Here is a 23,344-nt window from a genome sequence, read left to right as displayed (position 1 = left end):
GCTGCAGAATATTAAAGAAGCAAAGCTGAAAAGTAAAATATCAGCGAACTTATTGGTTTGTGTCCTGATTTAAAAGAATGATTATTTTAAGTTATTTTTGAGCCGTACAAGTGCTGCCTTTCGTTTAACTTAATTTTTTTTTGTTTGTTAATAAAATGTGATGCTTAAAAAACGCCTTTTTGTTTCACTCGTTTATTTCTTTTCTGCATCCTGCTGTTCAACTGCTTGTGTTGTTTTCATTCACCATAAATATAATAATTTCACCCCAAATTAATTGCGTGAAATTGGCCGACGATGACTAAAACACCTGCGTCCAAAATGTTTGTGGGTTTCACTTCTATTCCTGTGCGAGGCGTCAATTAACTACAATTCTTCCCCAGCCCGCAGGAGGGTATTTTGTGGCCCCCGCCTTGGTATGACAGTATAATAGTGCTGCCAGCAAATGTCAGAAGTTTGACAGTGTGATGTAAAATGCAACAACCAAACCAGAACCAGGGGCTTGAAGCTCAGGGGGTTATGTTCTATTTGTAGAGGGGAGAGACTGGAATGAACTCGACACCACTTTATATTTGAAGCAGGGCGTTGAAAGGCTTACATTTTGACATTAGATCCAAAGTGGCTTCAGTTGAGGCATTGCAAGAGTTGACTGGATTTATTGGAATGTGGCACCACATTGACTGGTGCTTGAATAATATACACGGTTTTAACAAACTGTCATACAATACAGCAGTGTTTTTCAACCACTGTGCCGCGGCACACTGGTGTTTCCGCGAGATCTAGTCAGGTGAGACGTGGGAAATTATACAATTTCACATTTTTTTCTAAAAATCATTTGCTCTCAGAGCCGCTGTCAGCTGTGAGAGCAAGTGTGTTGCAGAGTAATCATGTATAAATACTCTTCGCCACTAGCTGGCAGCACAGAACTTTGCCGGTGAAATGGAAACTGACAGACGTCAGTCTGGTTCATCTCCACCTCCTGCTACCATCTTGTATCAAAGCACTGTGTCAGTGACAGTGATGGAGAAGTTTTAGAAAAGGAAGAATGTGAACCAGGATCTCAGCTCTTCATCCATCAGGTCCAGGTTTCACACTGAGGGAGTCACAATTAAAAAAAGAAATTGGGAAATACTTTTTTTCTGTATTTATTTGATTCCTGTTGATAAAACTTTGATGAGAATGACTTTATATTGTTAATAGAGGCTACAGAGTTTCACATTTTAACATTTTTGGGTGGTGGTGGTGTGCCTCCAGATTTTTCCAAACAAAAAAGTGTCCTTGGATCAAAAAAGGTTGAAAAACACTGCAATACAGGGTATAACGCACTAGGAGCCAATCGCCCTCCACACAAATGCTTGCACTTAAGTGCCTTATATCTGAAGCAAGCCACTTCTGTTAACAGCAGAGGCTTTCAATTGAACACTGGAGTCAACAGGTCCACCATGGCAGGAGGACACGACACGACACAAAACCCCTCTTCGCTCCCGGTTGCCAACTTACAACTAATAAACTAAACTAGATGAACAGCACAACACAATCATTACCAACACTACAAACCTAAAACCCTCCAATAATGACTAATCTAATGTAAAACACAATGAACACAAGCTCCCATAATGCGTCCGTGATCACTGTTTTTTTTTTTTAAGAATCATGAGTGTGAGTGGTGTGTCTTTCAACCTCACTTAGTTGTTGTGTGATTCCCGGTTACTCAGAGTACATTTGCCACTTTATGTGGCTGTGAGCAGAACTAGAGGATCTATTCACTGCGTTTTCACTTTTTTTTAACAGAAGTATATGGCCTCGCACTGCTCACCTGCAATACCACGGTAGACCATCAGGGGGAGAATATTCTTTGCCAAAGAAGAGGACGCCTACAGTGTTCCTGCATTTAGTTTTTTGAAAAAGTTGGCAGTAAGTTCTCAGTGGTATCTTGATAACGCTCACAACCAGTGCAAACTAGTTCCTGGATGCCGTTTCAGAGCCGTTGTTGATTTTCAACGTGAGAAGTGGAGCAGCGGTTGTAGCCGGCGGCTCATCGCTCCGCCCCGGCGCTCCACCGCCAGGACTCTTGAGGTGCGGCTCACCGTGTTGTTGTGCGAGAACTGAAGTTATGTAAGAGATATTTATTATTTCACCCTCAACGGTGAAGCGTCATGGCCGCCTGCCGAGAACAAGTCTGGGCAGCAGCAGTTCATTCATCCTTCATTCACCTGGGGAGGTTGTTTTGCTTGTTTTTCCCTCCTCAGGAATCACTTTGATCTCAACTTATCAACCGAGCTCACGAACAGATTCCTTTTACTTTTCATAAAGACCCCCGATGAAATCACTTGAAATCTGTTGGAACTGCCAAAAACGAAGACTCCCGACCCTGAATTTGGTGTTTTGGCGCCACCAGCAGGTGGGAGATTTGAGAATGAAAGTGTTGAATCCGGTGCAACTTGTCGGTCCGTCCATGTTTTCCTTTCATTCGATGCTTGATGTTTCAATCCCATCAGCCCCTGCTCCTCCACGTGACCAACATCACTTCAGCGTCATCTATTTTCTAAATGTATTGTTCCTTCTTATAGCCATTTTATCTGAACCATCCATCTTTGCTTTTAAATGTATTTATTTTTTAAGCTCGATCATTTCTTTGAGCGATTTCAAAGGCTATTTTTAAACCATTGTAAAGTATTGTATGTATTTTTAGCCAAATTAGCAGTTTCATCCATTTTTTTCTAACTGTATTTTTGGTTCTTTTGGCCACTTTAACTGAACCATCCATTTAAGATATTTTGTTTTATCCATTCTAGCTGTTTTACCAGTTTTATATATATATTTTTTAGATCAGTTCTTTGAATAATTTTAACTTAAAAAAAACAACCCCCATTGTATCTCAGAGCCGTTTGACTTGTTTCATTATTTTGAGCCAGTTTAGTTGTTTTAATCGTTTCAACTGTCACTTTTTGGAGCAGTGTTGTTCAAGTCATTTTAGCTCTGTGAACTCTTTTAAACTGTTCAGGCCATTTTCTTTCTTTAAGCGCTTTCAGCTTCGACCGCTTCTTTTCAACTGTTGTTGCTATTTCACTTCTTGGCTTCAGCCGTTTCAGGCTGTGATTCACTTTCATTCAGGCTTTTTCTCCCGAACCAAGCAGACGTTTGTGTTTTCAGGCTGACTCTGGGCCGTCTTGTCGGGACGTGAGCGACGGACGCGTGGATCAGAAGGGAGAAACTACTTGTTTGTGCCGCCGAGCGTGAACGACTCCCGGAGGACTGAAGGGGTGAGATCAATTATCTGCTGCTCGTCAACGCCAAGAACGACCCCGCTGACCTCCGCAGCCTCTGGAGGAGGAGGAGGAGCGACGTGACTGGAGTGGAGGAGGAGGAGGAGGAGGAGGAGGAGGAGGAAATTTGATTATAAAGTTTGATACAGATCCGCGGAAGTTCATCTGCTGGTGTTTTTATGCTAAACGGACACAAACTATCCAGTTTGATCTCAGAAGAGCCAGAAAACCAACAAATCATTACCAAACTGCTCATGTTGAATTACTTTTTTCCCTTTTTTGTTTTGGACACCTCCATGCACAAACACTTTGTCCCTTAAATTCTGTGTTTTATGTCTATTTTACTATGCTAGCGTCCGTCCGTATTCTTCTATGGGGTGAAATTTCATTACTAATATTAAAATATCTTCTCACTGTACTGTTTTTTTTTCCACAGAGGAAAAAAAAAAACGCCCAGTAAAACTGAGCAGAGTGTTAAGTTATGCTAATGCTACCTGGATGAGGCGCATTTTGATGAAGCCACAAAAATCTTTCACAGCCAATCAGTGACGTTCCTGAGTGTCATGTGATTGAACCAGGAAGTAGTTGTAAAATCGTAAATTGAAATGACAGAAACACCAAATAATGATTATTGATTTCATGGTGAATCTTTACGATTTGAAACTGTTTAAAAGAACATTCGTGCTACAAAAAATATGTTTAATCGTCAAAATGAAGTAAATTTTCCAAAACGTGTTTTATTGGGTGTTATTTTGTATTTGTTTTTTTTTGTTTTTTTTTTAACTGTTTTGGTTTTTACTATTCAAAGTTTGTATGTAATTCTTTTATTTAGATTTTTTGGTGTTTCTGCAATTTTTACTAATTTGGCAATTTTGGCTTTTCATTTTTGTTTTAAATAACCATTTTCACTGCTTTTAAGTTTTTTTTCTCTTTAAAGAAACAAAAATGTTCTGCCTCTTTTAAACTTTTTTTTTTTTTTTAGCATTTATTTACTGTTTCAGCCACGTGACCCTTCACTAACATGGTTTTCGCTGTTTTATAGCGATTAGCATGACTTGTTTGTCGTTTCCCTTCACATCTCAAAGTGTAGGTGAACCCGACATCATTTTATTTGACAAACTAGTGAAGATTCTCCAGTTTGAAGTAACATCCCTGGGAATAAGACGAGGATAAAGTATCAGCTCAGCAGCTGTAATGGAGTTAAAAAGACTCAATTTACCAGAGTAAGTAAGTCGGAATGATGTATTCATGTCGGAGTCTGCGAGGAGACGAGAACAGCAATGACATATTCAAAAGTTAAAAGCCTTTTGTAGCCAGACTTCTTGTTCTTCAAGTGGGATTTTAAGGCCTCTTTTCATCTGACAGCCTGAAAACACCTCGACTTGCTGCGTTTCCCCCACCTGTCATGCTGAAGTGAACTTTTCCCGCCGCCCTGTTGAAGTTTCGTCTCAGTTTTGAACGTGGTCTTTCCAGGATCTCCCGGTTGCCTCCCAGCCTCTGCCTCAATCCTCCCCTCGGGTTATTCATATTTTGGGTCAGTCGCCGTTTTTTTTTTTCCCCCGGTGAAAATAAGGAAGTGTCACGAGGCGGGACGGGAGCGGCGGATACACCTGTAATAGACTGTGACAAGGCTGTGAACCGCGGGTGAGCAGCGACTTGAAAGGAACTCAATGAAAGGAACTCGCATTCCTGACAGAAAAATCAATGTGGTTTTTTTTTTGGTTTTACTTTTCTCTCTCGTCTTATTTATTTATTCTATTTTTAGACCCAAAACTGGCTTTCTTAGCGACTCCATTGTCAGGTGTATTTGTGAAACACTCGGGAGTGAGAGCGGCCGTAATTGATATGACTGTTATTAGACTCGGTCTGCTCTTGATATTTGTATAATGAAACCATAATCCATAGCGCTCGCTTGGCTGTGTGAAACGATGTGGAGGAGGATTAGCGGGGTCCCTGGAGAAATCTCCCACCGAGCTCACTTTGCTTTCATGTGTTCACTTTTGTCTGCCAATGGTGCCGTCGATGGTTTAAAAAAAAAAAAAAAAAACCCTTGAGAGTGCTAATTAAGTGATTTTTTTTTCTCTTCTCCACAAACTGATTTTGATAGCACGTCTCTAGCACATGCTAAATGTGTCACTTTGCGTCGGCGCTGATGAAGCCGCTCTCTGAAGATCCTCCGTCGTCTCGCCGCCTGATCGGTGACAGGCTTCCTCTCCTCCTCCAGGTTTATTGCTTTATTTTTTTTCTCCCTTAAAGGCCCATTAATAATAATAATAATCCCGGCTGCATAATGAAGCGTGCCTGCAGAGGCCCAGTTCCAGCGTTTATCCACCAGAGGGCAACATGAGCACTGGAATTCAACGCCTGCCTCCCTCCTGGAGTCTCCACTCTGCTCCTGGCTCTGGATGCAAGTCACATCCTTCCTTTCCACACTAATTCTCCTCTCTGTCGAAGCGCCAGCGGCGCCTCGTCCGTCTGAAAGGGGGGAAAAAACCCTTCGTCTCAGAAACCGCCACTTCCTGTCCTGAACCCCTCGGGTTCCGTCCGGATCCTGGGGCGAAGCTCACGGTTACACGTCGCCGTCCGCCTTTAGGGGTCTCTCCAGCTCTGCGTCGTCTCGTCGGGGATAAACGGCGCCTCGTTAATCAAATCTGCATGAGTGCGCGCAGGTTGCCATGGCAATAATTATCAGAGCTGCCTAATTAACTTTCTCAATTGCTTAATGATATACGACCCTGTGAACTCTCGTTTTTCTCCTCTAATTCAAGTTGGTGTGTGTGCGTGTGTGTGTGTGTGTGTGTGTGTGTGTGTTTTTAATTCCTCCAGTTTTCCTGAAACATGATGGGAATTAAGCTGGGCGTCGAGGAACGTGACGGATTCGACAGACAGTGGTGCACAGGCCGCCGAAACGCCTCTGCCGCCCACCGCCCGCCCACGTGCTCCGCCCCCCCTCCCCTCCTGCCCACGTGCTCCACCCCCCCCCCCCCCGCCCACGTGCTCCGCCTCCCGCCGTGACCTCGTGTGACAGCTGACTGAAGGTAGGGACCAGCGGTCCTGTCGTCCCTGATCATTCAGGCGAAACTCTCGAGACGCGGCGAGACAGGGGGGGGACGCTACCTGGTGACACCCACCCTGCCATCCCCTGTCCACCCCACACCCCCCACCCCACCCCACACACACACCCTACCCCCACCCACCCTTGCCGCCACCGCTGCTCCTCCCACAACCTCCTGTCAAGTCACTCGTCGTCTCGCTGTTTCCGGCTCTTCGTCCACTTTGGGAAGTTGAGCATGAGAAGCAGCTGTTCAAGAGTTTTTTTTTACAGAAGCGATTTGACGAACTGTAAAAACAATCCAAGCTCATCAGTAAGAACTTTGACTTCTTTGCACTAAACGAGACTCCAAAGTCCAACGTGACGCCCAATAAAGTTTCATTTCAGTTTCTGTTTGCCCTGTTTTTCACCTCCCGCTTTGATTCCCAGGTTTACATCGTTAGACGTTTGTACACCTGCGAAAAGCTCCAGTTCGCTCGATCGTGTACCAGAGTGAGTTTTTATTGTCGTCTTCATCTGAGTTCAGGCAGATTCGTCCTCCATACGAACAAGAAGACAGTTCGACACCCCGGGCTGAAGTATGTCGGTTCCACACTGCTGAAACTTGTCTGCTCGCTAACGACTGTATGTCATATTTTAACCGTGTTTAAAATGTAGCTAAACACGAGCTCGTTAACATGTTGGAGGGCGGAGTTACATGATGCACGTGAACGCATCACCCAGAGCTCTCGGCTCCTGCACTTAAAACCCGACCAACATGGCGACTCTGACTCTGAAACCTTCTCTTTTATTACTGAAGCAGTTCAGCCAAATGTCTTTCTGACAAAAAAGTCTTTTTTTCCTTTCCTGTAGTTCATATGGAGCGTTCATGCTCACAGGCCACGCCCCCTCACAGCCGGCAACGCCCCCCTCACTGACATTTAAACTTGTCAACTGCACGGCTTATTTTCCCTTGTTTTCTTATGTTTCCAGAAATATATTTCACTGAACTGTTTCAGTGATAAAAGTGTAAGTTTGTGTCCGAGCCCCCATGTTGGTTGGTTTTAACCGCAGGAGCTGACCCTTAGTGATGCGTTCAGGGGCGTCATGTAACTCCGCCCGCCGACATGTTAATGGTCTGTGGGGCTCACACCAACATGTCTTCGGCCAAGAATGAAGTCATTTTGTTTGGCAGGACCCCCGGAGTGCTAAACCTTCTTCTTCTTATGCAGGATGAATTGGCCTTTAGTGTCTTTGAGCTGTTTCCTGTTTGCTTCTTTCATTGTTTTGACGGCAACTGCTTTCTGTTACAGCAGTTAACTGGATGATAAATTCAAGCTAATCGTTTATGTCGTCGTTCAGTTGATTTCTGCAGCCTGTTTGACTTCGCTTCAGTGCAACACGCATGTATTCCTCCGCCGAACATCTGCAGCTCGTAGCGAGAATCCAAACTGTGTCTGGGTTTCATTGGAGCTCAAGAATTTTCCAAAGTTTGCTCGCTGGTGTGTGAGAGCCAAAACTCTTTAGCATGTCGCATGTAGCATCACTGGTGTGAGCCCTGACATTTTTTTTTATAGCATGAAACATGTAACACGACTACGAAATATGAAGTGGCTGAGTTCATCCGTGAACCTCCGACAATCAGGTCTTGTTTAAAGAGTGTGGATCAATAATTTAAACGTTTATTTTGAGGAGTCTTGTTTCAGTAGTTTGATGAGGTCACGTCCAGTTCAAAGAGTTCAGGACTGTTTTAAAACTTCAATGTGCAGTTTGATGAATCAGATGCTTGGAGAGGTAACAAGTCCAGATTGAACCCTCGCATGCCGTTCAGGTCACTTTGACATTTCATGGAGTTTAGATCCACTAGTGAGGGTCAAATTCTTAAAATTGACAACCAGCCTCCATGTTTTATGTAAAACGGAGAGTGTTTTTTTTGTTTGTTTGTTTTATCTTGTAACACATGTTGTTCCACAGAGAATCATCCATTAACTATTGATTACTTTTATCACTATGATGGAATTCTTGGCCTGGGTTAAACTGACCTGCATCATTCAATACTATGAACGCATGACATATAAACAATGTGGGTTTTTTTTAAGGAAGCCACGTTAACAGAAGTAAATGTTTGAAGAGTTCAAGTAGAAGAAGTGAAAGAAATCCAGGTTTGAAGAGGAAGGAGTGTGTTTTCGACAGTCTGGATTGAAGAAACCAGAACCTCGTTTATACGACAAGTTTCAAGTAAAAATGCACATTATATATAGTATATATATTATATAATGCATTTAATAATGTCACATCAGTGTCAGAGGTTCAACAACATCATATTAAATAATAACTTCTAATTTACCGGTTTGAAAGAAAAAATTTGGCAGGTCAGGTTCAACTTTCTCCAGTTTTTAAATCCACACAAACAGAAATGTGTCGAGCATTTAATCAAACGTGTCGACGTTTGTTAATGTTTATAACCGTTTAGATATGATCATATTTTTTAATGACGGAAAATCTAACTGCGTTTAAAAAAAAATTGCAGTTTATTTTCCAAGTGTTTTTTGAGGCACAATCCAAAAAATGCTTTAAAAGATGAATTGAGGTGTCGTTTGAAAATAAACCTGATAAACCTTTTGTTTTACCCTAAACTCAGACTCACTGTCGTTTCAAGTAAACCAGCAACAAAACACATTCATTTTCTAAAAGCGACGCATGAAGCATCTGCTTGTATTTGTTTATAATTATGTTGATAAAAGAGTCTTAATAGATGCTCTCTATTCACCAGCTGTTTAAAAGAACTACAATTTCCACCACTAGGGGGCTCTCTCAATTTAAAAACAAGGCAAAAGTGTTGTAATGTGGTTTATAAACGCACTGTATTTAAATGAATTTGCGATGACATCCTCACGAGCATCTTTTCCGTCCGCACGTCAACGGCGAAGTGGTGTTTTCATATTTTCTACTTTCGTTTTCGAAACAAACAAACAAGATGTTTTCTGGCTCCTGAAACGCTGAAACGTACGTGAAGCTCTTCTGCTGCGAGGAGTCACCTTCCATCACCTCCAGCTAAATGAACCACACTTCAGTCATCTCCTTTAGAGAAATTGCTTCGCAAGGCCGGGTCCGGGGGTGTGGCTCCTCCCCCTGAACCCTCCGTGGTGACGACGGTGCGGAGGCCATGTTCCAGCCGAGCGTCCGCCCCCCAGCCCTTGGTTGTCCCGTGCCTGGGCTCAAGAAAAACCACAAGGCCTGGAAGAGTTCATGTGATTAACTTCCTTGCAAACCGCTATCAGGAAGCTTTATGGGGACTGGGCCGAATCAAGCTTTGGAAAAACCCCCCAAAACAAAACAAAAAAAAAAAAACCAAACCCTTGAAATGTCTGCCATATGTCTGGCACCGCCCGCTGACACAGTGTGATGCCATTACTCCTTTTTTTTTTTTTTTTATTCCCCGCATAACCTAATTTGAAATAAAAGCCAACGTGCCCCGATATTTCCTGTCGGGTCCTGAAGACCTGCCTGAACGAGGCTCCGTGGCTCTAAAGCCGAGGAGAGGAGAGAAGCAGGGGAAAGATTATCTTTGTAACACCTCTGCTGCTTCGCTGTGTAGCTTTTTTTTTTTTCTTCTTCTTCCTCCTCTTGTGAGTGGATTTCATGGTTGAAAGTGCAATTGGAAATAGGATTAACAGCCGGTGTCGGGGTAGCGTTCGCTAAACCTCTTTATGTCAGGTAACGGCAGAGAGGAGTCTGTCATCACGTCTTCCTGAACCCTTTTCACCAGCAAACAACCGCCAGAGGGGGATTCTTTAAATATTACTAACACTCTGTTTGTATTCATCAAAGGGGCTCGCGAGGCGCCGCCGCACAATGCCGCCACTTCTACCTATAAAACGAGTACCAGGAAAAATCGGCGCCGTCAGACGGCCGACATTTAGCCTCTTGTTGTGCAGGAGCGAATCAAAATGAATAATCACAGAGGGCTTTTTTGGGTTTTTTTTTTTACCCCCCCCCCCCAGTTTCGGGGGTTTCGGTGACATTGGGAGGCCACATGGTTGGCGGCGGCCCAAACCTGCTGAGAGGCTGCATTCCTGGGACGGACATCAGCAGACAAGGCCCAACCCGCGGCTCCCACAGCTTCCGGAAAACAACACATCCAGCCTGCCTTATGTAACCGAGGTCGTTGTACTGAAAAGAAAAAAAAAAGAAAGGGAGGCTGCAGGGAAGGGATTATGAACTTATGGAGGAGAAGAAGAAGAAGAAGAAGAGGAAGAGAGAGAGAAAAAAAAGAGAAGAGGTCGTTTAAGGCTGAACCAAAAGTGGAGTACAGTAATTCACTTGCCCCAGAGCCAGTTTATAGTCGAACCCCAGAGATTCCAGAGCAGGCGGCGGCGCCGCGGCGCCGCGGCACGAAGGTTTCTCTCTGGAAAACAGCAGCGTCCAAAAAAACAAAAAAAACAAAACAAACCCCAGCAGCTCGTCTTTAGCGGGAGAAAACAAAAAAGCGACCAAACACAGCAGGTTGATTTTGCTCTCACTTCTCCATCTCTGATCGGGAAAAAAACGAAGCAGCAGTTTCTGTTTGGCCAAAGTTCAAACACAATTAGTATTTATAAAGGCGACAATTTGGCCTGAATCCTGTAAAAAAATCCTACTTCTAGTCGATAATAATCAAACGCCTCGACAAAGAAAGTGTTATAATTATCCAGTATTGGTGTGTGAGAAGCTAAATTAATAAAAAAAAAAAAAAGGAATTATTTGTGATTAATTGCACAATTTGGCAACTTGGAATGTGTTTTATGAGCGAGTTAAAAACCTTTTTGTTCAGGATTATAAACTGTAGCTGCTCAATTTCACTCTTTTGTATAACTATGGATGTTTTATCTATATTTTTAATGATCTTATTTGTGTTTTATGTTTTTCTGTTTTTATTACTTTTATTGTGACTCATGTCTGTGACAGGTGCTATATATACAAAGTTCTATTCTATTCTACTTGTTCTTTATTTCTCGTAAAGTTCTTTAAAGTCAACTTCCAATGCTTCACTTTCTGACGACATGACGGTGAACTTTGGAGAAAGTTAAATTCAACTTTGTAAAGGTTGTTCTCTTCCATCAATCCACCTGGTGACTTCCTAAAGTCGAATTATTATAACAAACATGTTTTCTTTTCCCTGGCCGGCTGTAACGTGCAGTAGCAGTAGCGTTAGCATTAGCCACAGGAAGTGGGAATGTGCGAGGAGTTAATATGATCATTTTGCCAAGAGGACTGTTAAACATGTGAAAAACTTTTTTTTTTGTCTCTGAACTAAAACTCTTAGAAGCGAAATGCAAAACAGTGGAGTTGTGTTATACACGTGAAACGTTCCCATCTCACTGCAGTTAAAGATATATTTTTGACGAGCTTTAAATACAAATTCCAAAACATATTTTTATACATAAAAAACACATCTTTATACATGTGAAAACATTTGCTGTTCATACTCTGTACGTTAACATTTAGCGCTCCATCGTCTGCATAGAGGGAAATCATTTCTGACATATGGAGACTGAGCGGATCTGTAAGAGGAACAGAAACAGCTGAAAGGATCTAGAATGTTTACGTCTATGGTTGTATTACAAAAAACCCCAAAACACAGCGCCAACTAATGGTCCGACATGGAAACGACTGCATTTTCAGTGGTTCATGTGTTTGTATGATGATCGAATTCTGATCGCAAAACTCTTTCTGGATCGTGAACACACGAGACAAAGATGGAGAATTCAGTCGGTCGTTGTCATGGAAACCGGGCCTTCGATCACCACCAGCTAGTTCCTGTCACTCTACTGCGACCAGAGAAACATCCTCCGCAGTACAAATGAGCCTTTCTTCAGTTCAGCTCTGCGCTCATAATGTTAACATTCATCAGTGTTTTTGTTTTTGAGGGGGAAACTGTGAAAATGAATTCTTCTAATTAAAACAATTATACCTTTAACTAAAGTAATACATTAAAGACATTATATTAGTTTGACAAACTTACACGAAATCAAATGATATATAGAATTTCTTTTCATTTCAAAAATCTCCAGTCATAAAATCACGAGTTTGTCTGATTGCGTGACTCAATCAAATCTGCTCCGGTTGCCTCCAAGAAGCCTCTCGGGTTTGACACTTCGTTCCATCCCAGAGGCGGTTCGGCGTCGGCGTCCTGATTAAACGGCGGTGAAAGAGTGAAGCCGCCTCTTTCTCTCCGTCTCGCCTCGTCACGAGCGTCGTGGAGTCGGATCCCAAACCCCCCCACTGGAGTCGGCGGCAGCAGAGCAGCGGCGGTTGAGCTGTTGAGCATTACTCAACAGTTTGAAAGCCTCGGGGTTTCCTGAGGCAGGGAGTAGCCCCACCCCCCCCACCCCACCCAATCGAGGAGAGGCGATTGGTGACGCTCCACAACGCAGAATCTGGAGAGAAAACCTCACAGCAGAAGAATGACGTTTTGCTTTCAAGGATGTCTTCTCCCAGGGATGAAGCCATTAATCTGGAGAGATTGACCCTAACCTTGACTCAGAATTGTGCTTCAGTTCAGGTTTTTCAGGTTTTTCGTCCCGGGTCGACTGAAGGGTTAAGAAAACAGCAACAAGCCTGGTTGGTCCACAAAAAGACGCTGATCCACTCACCAGGTACACTGATTCAGTGTGTCTGCCGTCTTTAATATAGATGAAATCATTTGTCTGCAACTGGAACCGACCACTTTTATTTGTGGAATTGTTTTTAGACATATCCTCTGTTTCACTTCTTCCTGAAGGTCTTCAGTCTTTTTTCCCCCCCTGCAGCTTTGACTACGTGACAGATCTTCTCCTCTACGGCATTTCATTCTTTTCTTTTGCCAGATTTAGATACATTTAGGCTAAAAACTCCAACACGTTTGATAAATTCCTCCCCCGACGCCTCCATCTCCATGCTATCAGTTCTTGAGGGTCAAAGCTCCACCCAATGATTCCATCGTCAACCGATGCAAATTAAATAACACGATATAGTTTGTCCTCATGTAAACAAGCTTAAATCCCTCATGAACACCAGTTTATTCACAACAAAAGATGAATTCAGCTCTAATGTTGTTCATTGATTCTATGAAGTTATATTATTTTGTCACTCGGTTGGTAAATTTATCATTTTTTGGGATCGATTCATCTTCTTCTTTATCCTGATGCTCCACCAGTCTTTTCTCTCGCTGCTTAAACTTTTATTAGAAATGCTTAAACTTAGTAAATTAGTAACATAAATCAGATTAAATGCAGACTCAGCTTTTTTTTCTTTTTTTTTTTTGATCAACTGTCAGCGTGATTGATTAAAAAATGATTTAAATAAAGAACAACTGTATTTTGATGTGGAAACATTCAATAAAAATGACTGTGGCAAAAATTCTGCTGTGAACATTTTTTATTTTGCCATAGTTTGTTGCCCCCTCAGTCAAAATCCAGCAATAACAGAGGAATCTATAAGTACTGTAGCTGTCTCTGTTGTCGTACAGTGACATCTAGTGGTAACAAGTGGGCTGTTATCAGTCCGTTTTGCGTGTGCACAAAAATATTATATACTGGGAAGAATGCCTGCTGTGTGATATTTAATTCTTACTAATAAATCCCAATTTTTTTTTTTTGCCAGAAATTCTAAATCACATTTTATTTTTTGTCTATTTTACACTTTGAAGCTTATTTTAATTTTGATCAATTACCTAAAGAAGCACTTTACTAAATTCTATTATGTATGAATTATGTATCACCGGCGAAGTAAAACGTGCTTAAAGTTAATAAATTGACCAAAATCTGACATATTTGCCAATATGTAACTGAAAAAAAATACAAAATCAAATTTTGTGCAGAAAGCACCTTAAACACCACTACTAATGAACCTAAAAATTTTTTAAAAAATGTCTATTTACACCTATTTAATATGCATTTTCCCTTCATCCCATAATTTAGAAATAATAGCATGAAAGCCTGTATATCCCCGGAATTAAAATATACTCCTGTTTCTATCGCAGTGTTTTGCGGGAACGTATCATTATACATTCTTTGATTCTCATGAATTTGCAATTCAGATGTTGGAAAACATGTTTGAATCTGATGGCCTGGCTGTGAAAGGGTTAAAAGGAGGATTTTTAGACACACCTCGGTAATTATACTCTCAGACTCTAGAAGGTCAATAGTTTCCTGAACCAACGTGTAATTATCACAACACTTGTCATGTTGACACGCTGAGTGTTTTTTCCTCTCTCAGTCATTCATTCGGACTTATTGTGACACATTAACATCCGTGTTTGACATACACTTCATGTACTCAGCTCTGGTTTTCTCTCGACACGCATTATTTCAATGGACGGCGATGCTTGAATCTACGCTGGTCATTTTTGCTTTTTTCGTTTCAGGAAAGTTTCCTGTTTACACGTCAGCGAATTTACTCGGGTCGGCATTTAATCGGATTACTTTTGGTACATGTAACTATGTCACCATGTACTACAGCTTGTGAGAGAGCATGGACATTCTAGTGGACAGACAACCAAGTTGGATTGTTAATATGGTGACTGTCAAAATAAAAGTACCAAGTACCAGGTGAATATGGAGTGGCAGTACTGTGACAGCATGGAGATTGGCTGCACTGAGCATGTGCAGAACTACGAGTCGCTGTGGCCGGGGTGCACCTGTGCAGTAGCAGTGTTTCAAAATGTTGCATTTTCCCCCTGTTTCCATGGAGATGGCGTGTTTTCAAAAAGTTGTAAATATTCCCAGTTTCCATGCAGATCAAACCATTTCAAAAAGTTACATTTATTCCCAGTTTCCATGGAGATCAAACAATTTCAATAAGTTGTATTTATTCCCAGTTTCCATGGAGATCAAACCATTTCAAAAAGTTGCACCTGACCCAATTTTCACAAAGTATTTTGAAAGTTTTATAAAAGTTTTTTTTTTTTTTTTTTTCCAGTTTCCACGTAGAAGTAATCTGATCATTAAAAAAAAAATTCCACCTTGGGAGCCTTTTTCAAAATGAGTTTCCTGTAGCTCTGGGCATCATTCTTGTGTAAACAAACAACCGAAACGCCACGAATGTTTTGCAATTTTGTGTGAAAACATTGATAAACAAACGAGGACAAAGTTTCCACAGCTTTTCTAGAGATACGAAGGGTTGCAACATGTTGACAATGTAAAAAAACAACAACAAATACTCTCAATTTTTTTCTTGATAAATGAAACTATGAATGAAACTCTTCAGACGATAATTAAACATTTGAAAAGTGTGAAATATGGCCCTCCTGTGTTCATTCATAAAATGAGTCATTAAACTGACCCCACGCTAATGAGTCACAGCCAAGCCACCGTCGCACATCACGCTTTAATTTGCCAACGTCTGCGGTCTTGAATGTATAATATCTGTTTCTCTTCCTTCCTCTCGGGATTAAGAAAAGAAAATATCAACACCTATAATCCCAGAAGACAAGACATCCACAATTAACCACATTATTCAAAGTGATCAATTAGTGATTGCTGGGGTTCAATACTGATCATGTGTGATTGGCTCCCAGCCACTCAGAACTGTGGCGGTGAATGAGCCATTTTTCAACCGGCAACCCGTTAATCTGCCTGTATGTGATTGATTTGTTTACGCCGCCACACGTCAAGCGACTCTATCCACTCCTGTTCTCGCGAGTGCCCGGCTCTTTATTGCATTTTTTGTTTTGTTTTGACTGTACACAATCATTTCAACCCCCTAAAATATGATAATTCAGAGTCTCTGGCACAAGTAATCCCACATTTCCCACCTGGCAGCGCTGGTTAGTCAGTGGATTAACCCACACAGAGCTGACAGCTCAGCCACTGAGTCACTGAAACGTCCACATCAACACGCTATGTGACCGTTACTAACACGGACCAGATGGACCGACACAACACAAGTCGCTAGTTATAATTTTTTCCACAATTACTCATAATTAAAAAAAAATAATAAAACACCGGTGCTTTCTGCTGCTAAAGACGAGCTCGTCTACAACCAGGATCTCGGTGGACTGGTTACCTTTACCAACCAAAGTCGGGGGAGAAGTTTATTTTTTCATATACGTGTATCTATTTATTCTTTTTTTTTTAACCAACTTATTACTTACAAACCTACTCACGCAAAACGTATGACATTTTCAGGGATGACCTTTCATCATTCATAGACCAACCGATTCGATATTAAGATGTTAACGACAAAACATTTACAGGTAATTTGAAAATAACTGCAAAAAAAAGTCCCATACAAAGTGGATGAGAGAGGCACCTCATGGAGGAGATCAACGTCTGTTGCCATGGAGACGCTCCCGGCTCAGTGTTTCACACAGTGATGTAGCTACCGGACTTAGCCAGTTAGCATCGATATGAGCAAACGGCTAACATGCCAGAGATGCTGACTTCGTTTCACAAACAAATGTGGCGTTGGCGAAGGTCTGCGCTCTACTGAGCGTAGTTCTACATTACAATTAAGCTGATGTATGGCAAAATAAAAGTTTGTATTATGCTATTAATCTGGCGTGCAAGGTTTAAAAACCCAATACTTTGTGTCCCTTTTAATTTCAGAATCACTGACAGTTTGCCTCTGACATGAAAGGTTTTCAAGTAAAAACTTGCATTTGCACTTTTTCTGCCAAATTCAACTTTTTGACAACTGCTACCAAATGGCTCCCAGTCCATGTTCTGCTGGGACTTGGTAGTTTTATTTTGAAAGTCACCATAATAATGATCCAACTTGGTGGTCTGTCCACTAGAATGTCTGTGTAGTCTGATGTCTCGATGGTTGGTCTATAATCTTTGATCTCCTTTGTTGAAAGCAGGATGGGAGGGACCACCTCCTTCACTGTACGTTCTGTGGTGGGAACACGCGACAGATCTGGGTCTGTGTACACTTTGCCGTACTGTACCGTGCCGTACCATATTGTACCATACTGTTCTGTATCATACTGTATTATACCGTACTGTACTATACTTTACTGTACTGTACCGTACTGTATCATACTGTATTGTAACGTACCGTACCATACTTTACCGTACTGTACTGTATTGTAATGTACCGTACCATACTGTATTGTAAAGTACCGTACCATACTGTACCGTACCGTACTGTATTGTAATGTACCGTACCATACTGTATTGTAACGTACCGTACCATACTGTACCGTGCCGTACTGTATTGTAACGTACCGTACCATACTGTACCGTACCATACTGTACCGTACCGTACTGTATTGCAACGTACCGCACCATACTGTACCGTACCATACTGTATTGTAACGTACCGTACCATACTGTACCGTACCATACTGTATTGTAACATACCGTACCATACTGTACCATACCATACTGTATTGTAACGTACCATACCATACCATACTGTACTGTACCATACCATACTGTATTGTACTGTATTGTAATTTTCCGTATCATACTTTACCGTACTGTACTGTATTGTAATGTACCGTACCATACTGTACGTATCGTATTTTTCCAAATTGTACCATACTGTACTGTACCATATTGTACCATACAGTGCCGTACCGTATTGTACCATACTGTACCATATTGTACTGCACCATATTGTACCATACTGTACTGTACCATATTGTACCGTACCGTGCCATATCGTAATGTACCATACTGTACCATACCAAATTACAGTACGGAACAATATGGTATGGTACAATATGGTATGGTACCATACTGTACCATACCATGTTGTTCCATACTGTAATTTACCGTACAGTTCTGTACCACATTGTACCGTACCATACCGTTCTGTGGAAACAAGGATGAAGTGGTGACTCTTCTTACGTTCTTACTCAGTGGACGTATATGACAAAGAAAGGTCGCTTTATCCTTCACGTCGCGATTTCCTGTGTATTTAAGTGACGTGGTTCCGTTACTGAAAACGACCCCCAAACAAACAAAGGGATCAAAACCAACCAGTGTTCTGGAATAAGAAGTAAGAAGTACAAACATCACAATGGTTGTTATAAAAACAAAAGTTTTTCCCTTCAAACTCTTCCACAATGAAACAATCCGGCTTCTTGACGACGGTTCTGGTTTGTAAACATGACCTGATCGCAGCGGAGCGATTCGAGAAAGTGTCGGGAACAACAAGGACAAGAAAACAAAAGATTAAGTTGAGTTAGAGAACTGTGAGGACCTGAACCACGAGCAACATGTGGCTGGCGGGAGACGAGGAGTGAGGACGTCTCTCGCCAAGAGAACAGCCTGAACTCATGAAGCCACTTAAAGGAGGAGGAGAGTCGTCTTGCTGGGCTCGACGACGCGATTCCATCGCTTTGAGCGACAAATCTTGCGGTAAATCTAGCGTGGCACGAGCGTTTAATGGGCGAACTCGCGCGCACACACACACACACACAAAACACCCCTGTGTGTGAAAGCATGTCGCTCTCCGTCAGCCGGCCGTGTGACTCATGTTTACGGCGGCGGCGCATCACCTAGTCGTGATGGCGGTGGTGGTGGTGGGGGGAGGGGGGGCTCTGAAACGCCTCACACCCACCCTGCTGACTTGGCCTGGTGTTTTCATTCCACACGAGACGAGTCACACCACATTCCTCTTACAACTTCTCCGCGGCACATCAGGAAAAAACCCCTCAAAAAAACTCCTCTGGAAAACCACACGGACATGTGTTTTGAGTTTTTCCTGTTTGTTCCCATTTACAGCATCTCTCTCTCTCTCTCTCTCTCTCTCTCTCTCTCTCTCTCTCTCTCTCTCTCTCTCTCTCTCTCTCTCTCTCTCTCTCTCTCTCTCTCTCACACACACACACACACACACTCTGGTCTTGCTGATAGGCCCATTTAGTCCTCATGAAAGCTTTCCATTTAGGAGCATTTGAGGTTACGGTTGTCAGTGACAACCAGGCCGCCAGAGAGTGGCAGCTCCTATCAGAGTTGGGGGGTTTCCAGAGGGGCTCCAGCAGACAGAGCAGCCATTGATGGAGGCGGCTTTATGGACTGGGAGCGACCAGAGGCGGCCATGTGTGACAAAGACAGCGAGGGGCGCCGGCACCCCGATTCCTTGACCCTATTAGTTTAAATCATGAGGCTGGGATGTTCTCCACTCTGGGAACATCGGAGGGAATCAAGCAGGTCTGGTGCCATTTGCATCCCTTTCTATTGGATGAAGTGGGAGAAAACACATTTAGGTATTTAACCATTATTGAAGAATGAGTCATAGTGATGCTTTAAAAAAAAAAGAAAAAAGAGACAACAAGTAATATAGGATTTACTCAGAACAAATTGTTTGTTTGTCTTTACTTTGATTTACTTATTAATTTTAGATGAAATATCAGTTAGTGGAGGAAGATGCTCTATAATCTGATGTTAGAGGAGGAAGATGCTCTATAATCTGATGTTAGAGGAGGAAGATGCTCTATAATCTGATGTTAGAGGAGGAAGATGCTCTATAATCTGGTGTTAGGGGAGGAAGATGCTCTATAATCTGGATGTTAGAGGAGGAAGATGCTCTATAATCTGATGTTAGTGGAGGAATATGCTCTATAATCGGATGTTAGAGGAGGAAGATGCTCTATAATCTGGATGTTAGAGGAGGAGGATGCTCTATAATCTGATGTTAGATGAGGAAGATACTCTATAATCTGGATGTTAGAGGGGGAAGATGCTCTATAATCGGATGTTAGAGGAGGAAGATGCTCTATAATCTGATGTTAGTGGAGGGAGATGCGCTATAATCTGGATGTTAGGAGGAAGATGCTCTATAATCTGGATGTTAGAGGAGGAAGATGCTCTATAATCTGGATGTTAGAGGAGGAAGATGCTCTATAATCTGATGTTAGGGGAGGAAGATGCTCTATAATCTGGATGTTAGAGGAGGAAGATGCTCGATAATCTGATGTTAGAGGAGGAAGATGCTCTATAATCTGGATGTTAGAGGGGGAAGATGCTCTATAATCGGATGTTAGAGGAGGAAGATGCTCTATAATCTGATGTTAGTGGAGGGAGATGCGCTATAATCTGGATGCTAGGAGGAAGATGCTCTATAATCTGGATGTTAGTGGAGGAAGATGCTCTATAATCTGGATGTTAGTGGAGGAAGATGCTCCATATGGAGAAAATGGACAGGAAGCTGCCATTGTTGTTATTGTCCACTGAGCATGTGCAGAAGAGCTATTTAGTATAGCTGCTAGTGCATCTGCAGCAGCAGCATTTCCGTAAAATTTGTTTTCCCGATAAAAAAAAAAAAAGTGTTTTCCTTCATTTCAACTGGCACTTTGTGTTTTCAAAACGTAGCATTTTTCCCAATTTGCTCGTGTGGGAGTGTTTTCAAAAAGTTGTGTTTGCCCCGCTTCCATGGAAACGGAGCCAGAATGTTTAAAACAAAAGTTGCACTTTCCACCATTTTCATGGCTCTTTCAAAAAGCGGTGTGTCCCTCTGTTAACGTGGATCCATAGTGTTTGCAAAAAGTTGCATTTTCTACATTTATACAGAGATGGTGTGGGAGCATTTTCAGAAAAGCTGTACTTTCCCTCTCATGGGAGCCAATTTTCAAAAAGTTGTGTCCTCAGTGACTCTAAGCACCATTGTCATGGTAACGGACACCAAAACACTATAAGGGGGTTAAGGGAGAATATTTCTGTTCAAGTCTGTCAGACTGAGACCTTTAATAACTAAATAAATTAAATTAATATGTAAAGTAGAGCAAAATGTGAATTATTGACTGAAACAGGAGAAACATGAAGGATTGATTAATCACATCTGTAGATTTATCCCCAAAGTCTCACTTTACAACATTAGATTATTAATTGTTCAGAAGCAAATTTATAAAAAAAAAAAAAAAAAGTACCTGTAAAAATTAAGGATTTCACTTTTTTTGTGTACACACACACACACACACACACACACACACACACACACACACACACACACACACACACACACACACACACAAATACAAGTGTGGGATTAAATTAATCTGTTTGACATAATAAATGAAAAATCACCCCCACTGCCACACACACACACACACACACACACACACACACACACACACACACACACACACACACACACACACACACACACACACACACACACACACACACACACCCCTCCCCTCAGTGGAAACCTGTTCTGGAGGGAGTGACTTGATCCAGGCGGCGTCCAATTATATGGAAGCAGCACTTATTCCACTTTATTCCAGGCTACAGTTAAGTGGCTCCGAGCCTTCAGAGACACTCGGGCTTATAGTATAAAGGCGGGCTGGGTAAGAGAGGGAGGGAGGGAGAGAGCGAGCGAGAGAGAGAGAGAGAGAGAGAGAGAGAGAGAGAGAGAGAGAGAGAGAGAGAGAGAGAGAGTACCCATGTGACATGTGAAAGCTAAAGACAAAGGTAGAAATATCTACTACAGCGAGTGAGGCGTCTGGCAGCGCGCACGCAGGAGGAGACGGAGGGATGCTCCAAATCAAACCCACAGGAGCCTCCTCTTCCTCGTCCTCTTCTTTATTTCCCCCCCCTCTCCTCCACCACCTCCACCTCGTCTGGAAATCCATATAAATCATTCATGAGCGCCTGTTTCTATTTCTAAGGGAGTAATTGCGCTCGCGCTGAGTTTTGAGCCGGAGTCTGGAAAAGCTTGGATCTGAAAGTATTTGGAGAGGATTTTATTTACCTCTTTTTTTTTAATTTTTATTATTTTTCATTTCTGGAGGTGCCCCCCCCCCTCCCTCCCCTCTCCCCACACACCCCCTCTCCCTCCCTCCCTCCCCTCCCTCCCTCTCTAACATCCCTGCCCGGACCTCTGTCCTCTGTTTGTGGGATCAACTGTTGCTCGGAAGGATGTGGATGTCTGACGGCCACCGGGTCCCGCACTCAGCCCCGCAGCCGGCGCGCGGCGCGCACTAACAGCCCGCAGTTTGACGCCTCGGATACACCTTCATCTGCCCCGATGTGATGCCACATTGTTGCGCTGAGGAGAATGACACAACCCGCACGCCGCGTCCCGCTTGATCGTCTGTGAAACAATACCACCTTCTTTTCTTTTCTTTTTTTTTCTTTTCTTTTCTTTTCTTTGAAGTGACGCGTCACATCTAACGGCTTTTCGCCGCGTTCCAGTGACCTTGCGAGGTTCCCGACACCCATCCAAGTCCGTCATGCTGATGATGATGGAGAGCGGCGGCATGGACGCGCATCAGGTTGATATCGATTCGGAATTCGAGCCGCACGGCCGGTCGCGGGCGTGCACCTGGCCGCTGCCGTGTCCGGAGGACTTCCCCGGCGGCGCGGGGGCAGAGGGGGAGGCGAGCCGCGCGGGTCTGGCACTGGCCTCGGTCAAAGTGGAGCGGTACGACGTGCCCGCGTGCCGCGCCGAGAGGAAAGGCGGCGCGCCGGCGGAGATCGCGCACCCGGCCGGCGCCCCGGCCCCGGCGGTGGCCGCCCCCGCCTGCATGTCCGGCGCGGCGCTCGACGTGGCCGGCCAGCTGCGCAAAGCCAAGTCCTCGCGGCGCAACGCGTGGGGGAACCTGTCGTATGCGGACCTCATCACGCGCGCCATCGAGAGCGCCCCGGAGAAGCGGCTCACGCTGTCCCAGATCTACGACTGGATGGTGCGCTTTGTTCCCTATTTCAAGGATAAAGGCGACAGCAACAGTTCCGCCGGATGGAAGGTAAGGCCACGGGCACACACCTCCACCTGACACACACACACACACACACACACACACACACACACACACACACACACACACACACACACACACACACACACACACACACACACACACACACACACACACATCCCAGTTCCGCCGCCCGGCTCCGGTTCCGGCGGCGTGTCCCCGCGTCACTCCACGGCGCGGCGCGTGGAGGGTTCACCGGGTTCACAGTGTTTTGGGAATCACAGCTCAGGGGGAGAAAGAAACTCGCCTTGTCCCCTCTTGATTCATTTCTTTTATTTTATTTTGCGATGATGATCGCTGTGACGCGCACGCGACGTGGACCTGTGCGCGCTACCGGGTCACGCGGGGGACATAGTGCCGCCTCTGGTCCGACGATCACTCCTC

General features: G+C 43.3%; 2 protein-coding genes across 2 annotated transcripts in view; one reads left to right on the top strand and one right to left on the bottom strand.

Moving 5' to 3' along the window:
* rpl15 (ribosomal protein L15) overlaps positions 1-23,344 on the bottom strand; it is a 249,507-nt gene that overhangs the window by 126,704 nt on the left and 99,459 nt on the right. The gene's annotated exons all lie outside the window — the stretch shown is intronic.
* foxo6b (forkhead box O6 b) overlaps positions 22,121-23,344 on the top strand; it is a 49,157-nt gene continuing 47,933 nt past the window's right edge. Inside the window, exon 1 of the mRNA XM_080516380.1 lies at positions 22,121-22,948. Coding sequence (XP_080372506.1) covers positions 22,436-22,948 — 513 coding nt within the window. The 5' untranslated portion in view covers positions 22,121-22,435. The remainder of the gene's footprint in view (positions 22,949-23,344) is intronic.

This window comes from Blennius ocellaris (assembly GCF_963422515.1).
Source record: "Blennius ocellaris genome assembly, chromosome: 20".
In the NCBI taxonomy this organism is placed as follows: Eukaryota; Metazoa; Chordata; class Actinopteri; order Blenniiformes; family Blenniidae; genus Blennius; species Blennius ocellaris.
The sequence above is the reverse complement of the archived record's forward strand: the minus strand, read 5'-3'. Positions and strand labels throughout refer to the sequence as shown.